Source organism: Macadamia integrifolia, chromosome 12, assembly GCF_013358625.1.
Source record: "Macadamia integrifolia cultivar HAES 741 chromosome 12, SCU_Mint_v3, whole genome shotgun sequence".
Classification (NCBI taxonomy): Eukaryota; Viridiplantae; Streptophyta; class Magnoliopsida; order Proteales; family Proteaceae; genus Macadamia; species Macadamia integrifolia.
The window spans coordinates 4,415,239-4,422,437 of NC_056568.1; the positions used below are offsets into that span (position 1 = coordinate 4,415,239).

At 35.4% G+C, this 7,199-nt stretch overlaps 1 protein-coding gene across 1 annotated transcript; it reads right to left on the bottom strand.

The window, feature by feature from the left end:
• Nucleotides 1-5,224: 5,224 nt before the first annotated feature.
• Nucleotides 5,225-7,199, bottom strand: LOC122057614. Its single transcript, XM_042619774.1, has 3 exons — nucleotides 7,042-7,199; nucleotides 5,626-5,782; nucleotides 5,225-5,517 (listed from the first exon to the last, which is right to left on the bottom strand). The coding sequence occupies exons 2-3, from the start codon at nucleotides 5,779-5,781 to the stop codon at nucleotides 5,470-5,472; spliced, it is 204 nt and encodes a 67-aa protein (XP_042475708.1). The 5' UTR covers nucleotide 5,782; nucleotides 7,042-7,199; the 3' UTR covers nucleotides 5,225-5,469.

The window sequence follows — 7,199 nt, forward strand, 5'->3', positions numbered from 1 at the left end:
ACAAATCCAACAAAAATATATATATATATATATATATTTTGGGTTTTTAGAATTTTAGGGTCTCTTGGATGGATGAATTTGTGTGGCTTAATTGAGTGATTCCATTAAAAAAGAAAAAAATAGATCTTTTTTACAAGTTAATGTGTGTAAAAAACGATCCGAGAAACAGGTTTATCAAAACCAAAAATCCACTTCTGTTCTCACAAACTTGGAAAATTGTTTCTGTTGTTTCTAGGCACAGAAAGAGCAGGAATGCTATCAAAATAATTTGAGTTATTTGTGAATTTTTATTTTTTTTTTATTTTACAATGAATAAAATTTTTTATCATAAGTCATATTAAACATTTACAAAAATACTTCACAAAAAAAAATCTACAAAAATAGAAATTAATTGAATAAATAAAAACTATAAAATTATACCAAAGAGACCCTTCATGAATAATTTATTAGTATATTGATTTATGTTACTACCCAAAAGATTGATATTAATGAGAAATAGAGGCCATATCATACCAAACATCTCTATTTATATTTATGCATCAGACAAACAAAAATTTAAGGAGAAAAAACACTTCCAATATTTTAATGGAAAGTTATGTGGGATCGTGTTCCATATTCTGGTCTTCGTAGGCTGCGTTTAGCAAAGTTGCTATTCCAAAAATGATGTTTCCTATCAAAACCAGAATTTTCCGATTCTCTATTAGAACACTGTTTTTTGTCTAAAAAATGGTGTTTGGTAACCCCATTTCAAAAACGGTTTCAGAAAAAAGGTAATAAAACCAAATGCAGTTGCGAATTGAATTGTGCCAATGATCTCAGTGACTTTAGATCTACCCCAAAGGACAGTGGCTATTCAGCTATGACCACCTTTAGAATTTCAAGTGCTTTGTTCTAAAAAATATTCAAGTCTGAGAAAATGAGAGATTTATGAATATATTTTCTCGTAAGGCATGTAAAGATGATGAATACATTTTCTCAAGGTTAAAACATCTAAAGTAAGGCTATAACCACTTTCCTTTGAAATCCAAAAAAACAAAAAAGAATTGTTTTAGATAACAAAAAATTGTTAACTATATGCCAACATTTCCGGTTTTTTTTTCCACTCTAAAACAAAAAAACGAACCGTCCAAACGGAGGATTTCGTTTTTGTGTTCCCCTAACACGGAAAAACACCAAAAACGTTCTGATAGATGACTACCAAACACAATTTTAGCTCTTGGAGTTTTCCTTTCCAATTTGCCCATTTTGTTCCTCATCTTTTGTTTCATTGGATCATATCGCTCATCGTGTTTACTTGTAATTTCTCTTTTGAGGTGTGGAGCTTGCTAGGATTCATGTAGGATTTTCAATACCTTTCTTCAATTTAGGACTGTATCTCTACATTATTTAATTCTCAAAATCTTCAAATAAATAGACATTGGATGTATTTCCTTATGGCTAATGTTCTATGGCATTTATGGATTGAATACAATGATGGAGTCTTCAAAGATCAAGTATCATCTGCTACATCTATTGCTTCTTCAAGTTTTAGTTTTGCAAAATATCACAATTCTTCAGCATTTTCTAAACCTTTGGAGCATGCTATTCTTCTTTGATGGACCCCTCCTCCCTTTGATCTCATTAAAATAAATGTGGATTGTTCATGTCTTGGCTCCACAAGTCCCTCTGGTATCAGCGGAGTATTTTGCTACGATGAAAGAAGGTTTATTGTTGGCTTTGCTTTATACTAGTCTTTCATATGCTTATGTTGCCAAGGCATTAGCAATGTACGGCGTGCTCTTTATTGAGAGAGACAATCTGTTAGTTATTAGGGGTCATTGAGCAATGGTAAAGGGCACTTTTCGCCTGTACAGTGGTGCAGGTTCAAGATCTTGGGAACTAGCTTCTCCATAAAGGGGGTAAGGCTGTCTACCTGTATACCCTCCCAGAACCTTGCTTAAATGCGGAAAACCTTTGTGCACTAGCTAGCAGCCTTTTTTTTTTTTTTTTTTTACAATCTGCTAGTTATTAATCTTCTCAACCACCTTCCTATTGACTGTCCTCTGCATATCTCCAGCATTATCGAAGAATGCTTTTATCTCAACTACTTTTTGTTCAAGTTCAGTTTGTGCATATATATTATGGAAGGAAATCAGTGGCAGATTTGCTGGCCTCTTTTGGTAGAACAATTGTTGTTCTTTTTTGTATGGGATACGGATCCCCCTCCTTTCATTGTATCTAATTAGGTTTTGGATCTCCAATCCGTTCATGTAACCCGCTTTGTTGTAATTAATTAAATTTCAATTTTATTAAAAAAAATTTGTTTTTTCTTTCTCTCTCTTTTTTTTTGGTTTCACATTTGCATGCCACCACATAGTTTTGAGCTTAAATCTTGATCAATGTGATGGATGTGGGTCCTTAGTCATTTGGATCCATCCATGTCTCTTATATATAGCAAATGTAATAGAATTCAGTTGTCACAAACAATTGTTATATCTTTGCCATGGATATAGTTAATAAAGTCACTGAAATCCATGTTTCCTCTTTGCTTGACAAGTGGTGGTGTTCTCGTTCTAGGAAAGGATCACCCACGACAAAGTTAGATACTAAATTTTTTATTTCAACCGATTCTACTAATCATATTGGACTATCCATTAGGTGTTCATGCTCTTCTCTTTGCATGCATTGGTGGTGATTCTTTTGGAAATTGAAACTTCATTCCAAATTTATGATTTTTTTTTTGGAGACTTGTCCTCGATGGCATCCCAACTGAGGATACTATTGGGAAATGGATGGACACTGATTGCAGTCGTGATCTCTACCACTCTACTTACGAATATGTTTTGGCATATTTTCTCTTCATGCGATTTTTCCAAACATATTTGGGCTGCTGGTTTGTTAGGATTACGTATTGAGAATCTAAATAGCATATCTTTTCAGTTTTTTTTATCTTTTTTACTGGTTGTATTCTTAAATCTAATAAAACTTTTTTTTTTTTTTGGGTATTCTAATGATATCATGCCATTTGATCTGGTTGCACAGAAATTAGGTTGTATATTCCAAAGTTAAGTTGAATCCTATGGTGTCCTTTCCAATATGACCGATGGCCATTGGTTTCTTTTGACAGTGATAGTGACGATGATCATGAACCTTCAGAGTTAGCGCAACCCAATGACACATTTATTCCGAATGGGCATATGGAGTAATATTTAGAGGAAAATTAGTATTTATACAAATTTGCTAATGACTAGAAAAAATATTGATGCAATGTCCCAAAGCATTCTCTACAATCTGAAGAAAGGCAAGGAAGAAGGATGGAGTGTGACACATTCGGAGATCGGAGGAATTGCACAAATTTATTCAAGATAATAACATATTTTCATGGCCTTGGACTGCATTCCTCTCTTTTTTTTTATTTTGTTTATAAATCACTCTTTGAAATCAATTTTGTATCAAGTTGTCAACTGAATATGTGCTATTATTTAAGCATATTGCTGCTTTTAGCTATGCATTAAAAAAATCAGAAATCTGGATACTGAACCAATTGTTAATGCTCTCAACTATATCAATCAATTAATGAAGTTTTCTTTTCTCATTAAAAAACAAAATTTTTGTTACATCTTTGCCATAAAAATAAATAAATAAATTGAGGGAGAGATCTATACGCTAGAGGAGTGTAATGGAATCTTGCACGCCAGTCTTTGCATCTTAGTCAATTCAGCCTGTCAATAGTTACAATTTATTCTTTCCACCACCATTATCCTCTCTCTCTCTCTCCCCATCTATCTCCCCACTGGTCTTTCTCCCTGCCTTAGCTCTGCCCCAACTTCGTACCTCCGCTCCCCTTGCCCTCTATCAATCCCTTGCCACCCCTCTCCTCCTTCCCAAGCTCAACCACCACTGCCTCCTTGCCACCACTCTTTACCCCCATTCTCCCCTCCGCTACCCTCTCCTTTCTTGTGGAGAAGGCAATCACTTGTTGCATAAGATTGTCGATGCAATCCAAAGAGGTGACAATGAATGAGTTTGGCAATGTTGTCAGCTACTATGATCATATTCGAAATGGTACTTCGGCAAAGAAGAATAGAAGCATGCGAGTTCTTCTACAAAGGGAAGTGGGAGTTGCAATCGTGCAATAGGTCGGGTTCGGGAGGAAGAAGAGAGTAGGGGAGGGAAGAATGAGGGCGAAGTACACAAACATAGCGGGGGAGAGGTAGAGGGAGGGAGCTAGAGTATGCCATACTTCTTGAACCCACTCTAGATTCCACTCCAACAATTTCTTATCCCAAAAGTTCGAAGAAAAAAAAATCTTATCCCTTTACAACATTGCAACATCACAAAGTTTTAACATCATTAAAGTTCACCGAATCCTGTCTGTTTTGGAATGTGACCTTAACCTCCACAGGACAACCTCACCAGATGAACAAAACAATCTAGCCCCACCATTGCAACCTCCCTCCACTATCATTTTATCTAAACCTCCCTTGTTTACAACCACCCACCCTTGGGAAATAATACTTATCATTGACAACAATTTCAAACTGACAAACCCAGCAAGGCACCAACAGGGCAATTTCATTGAGAATTTTAGAGAAAGAGATTTGGACAGACTCGCAGAACATGGTTGACTGGCTCAACCAAAAGGAAGGAGTGCAACTGCATTAGCCTTGAGAATGCTTTACTATATCATGGAACATTCTAACTATCATAAAATTTGATCAGGATGACTAATAAAACAACCAAGACACTTAAAGTTAGTGAAGAGAGAGAGAGAGAGAGAGAGGAGTGATGCCCCAATAAGTTGCGGTAGAAAGAGGTGTAGCAGCAGTAGAGAGAATAGGATGTAACAACTAACAACTGATGGGTTGAATCACAAAGATGCTGAGAAGGGTATCTGATGATCAGTATAATTCTAGCGTGTAATAATCCATTACACCACACTAATGTGGACATCTATCATGATTCAAAAAAAAAAAAAAAAGACTATTTTTGGCATCTGGAATGATGGTTTGGTCATCCTGACTAAAAGGTAAATGGGGACCCCAATCGGCCTACCATGCATCACGGTCCTCCTCTTTATATGTGTATACAATTAGGCTGTAAGCAGTAGCACCTACCTACATAACCAAGTGAAAATCTTCTTCACCTAGCAAATGTTTAAACAATTTACTTCAGTTTTTTTTTTTTGGATGAAATGAATAACGTTCAAATTTTTCAGTGAACATTTACATGACCAAAAAAAAAATAGAAAAAGCAAAAAATGCAAAATCTTATTAAGAATGTGATGAGAATTAAGAATGAAAAATTCTTTACCACAGATTCCAAAACCTGAAAGTTTGAAAAATATAAGTTCAAATGTGTCAATTTGAGACTGCCATTGTTAAAATTGAAACAGAAAACCTTCAACAACCTCCATTTAAAACTATATGAATAAAAAGGTCATCCAAGGTAACAAACTTAGGGGGCCCTCATAAAACTAGGAGAGAGCTCTCATTCCTTCTTTCCTATCCCATGAGACATATTGTAGACTCCGCGTACCTGGACAAAGAATAACACTTCTAATGAATAAATCATGGTAATAAAAGTAAACATTGTCACAGTAGAATTTTGATATTCATTATGTAAAAGGTTCGGAAACAAACTCACAATGAGAAACACAGAAGTAGTTGCCAAAGCAAGAGGAATGGCAACTGAAGTGACCTTGTCAAAGGGACCTTTCAAGTATGTGTATTTGTGAATGTTTTGGAAATGCTTCTGCTTCTCCATAAGCTTCTCCCTGGGTCTAAAAGGTGTCTCCGACATTCTGCAATACATTTAAAAAGTAAAAGGAAAACTCATAAATTAACAGAGGATAGAGTAACTTGCACTCTTACAAGAGCAACCTCATACAGTCATACCCCTGCTACAATAGACAAACCCTTTTCTGCTTCAACCCATCCATATATGAAATTTCTTACTCATACCAACTAGACTTTGTTCCACTTCTAATTCAGGCATAAAAGGATCCTAAAGAGCTCAAAAATAAAAGACGGCAAACATCAAGAACTGCATTCGGTGGCTCAAATCCCTATCAAGCTTGGAGACATCATAATTTTTTATCTAAACCAAGTAACCCCCTCCCTTTTTTGGTGCTAGAAACAGCAAATAAATCACCACTCTGAATTCCTAAATCCTCACTTTCGACCTCTTGATAGATACATTAGTCTAGAAGTCAACTTAGTATCTAATAATTGGCTTTTAATAATAATAAGGTAAGATCATTCTGAGGTTTAACTTGCCATTTAACCTATAAAACTTATATTCTGAAGATTACAATACCTATTCATTGTATCAATCTCATGTTCTGCTGAAACCATCTCAGTTTGTTAATTTCTTAGGCTCCTGAACTATTCAAAATCTAGCATTCCATCTCCCGTAATATCCGAGGTTTTCAGGTCCATAGAAACACCAAAGAATCTAAAATTTCCAGCAAAGAAAACCGATGCCTATATTTGAAAAATAAAAATAGTTTGGATGAAACAAACAATTTCCACACAAATCAATGGCCATCCTCCCAAGCATATCAAAAGTAAACAGTTCCAAAATTCAGTCTTCACATATAAAAGGACGACTGATCAAAAGTAAACCAAAATAGAAAATCAGATTTCACCGTTTCAGGAAATGGCCGCGTATAAGGAGGATTTGAGAAAAGAGGGGGAAGGTTTGGAATCAGATTTTAGAATCAAACCATTCAATCTCAAACATGGGAACGGAGGAGAAAACATTAAACAATCCAAATTAGGATTTTAGAGATAAATAAATAAAGGTTATGATTTAGGGCTGGAAATCGATTCAGTGTAAGATTGAAAGAAGATAAGAGAAATCAACCAAGTCAATAGTTTGCAAAGCTCAATCCCAAATCCGATCGTAAACACTCCAATAAGGCATGAAACCATGAATCCAAAACAACCAACACAAAAAAGGAAAAGAAGAATAAAAAACCCTACATTGAAGAATTGCAGATTTGCAGCTCCGCATGAATCTTATGGAACACAAACACAGAGATAGAGAGATGATCAATACCTTGATTTGTTTGATGGATTTGGCCTAGAACTCGAATCTTTGAGGTTGACCTATAAACCAGAGTGTTTTCCCCGACCGTGAGAAGGTGAAAGCATTTCGATAGATGTTAAATAGGCTATGGACATATGGTGATCTGGTGACAGCCAATCTGGAATCGT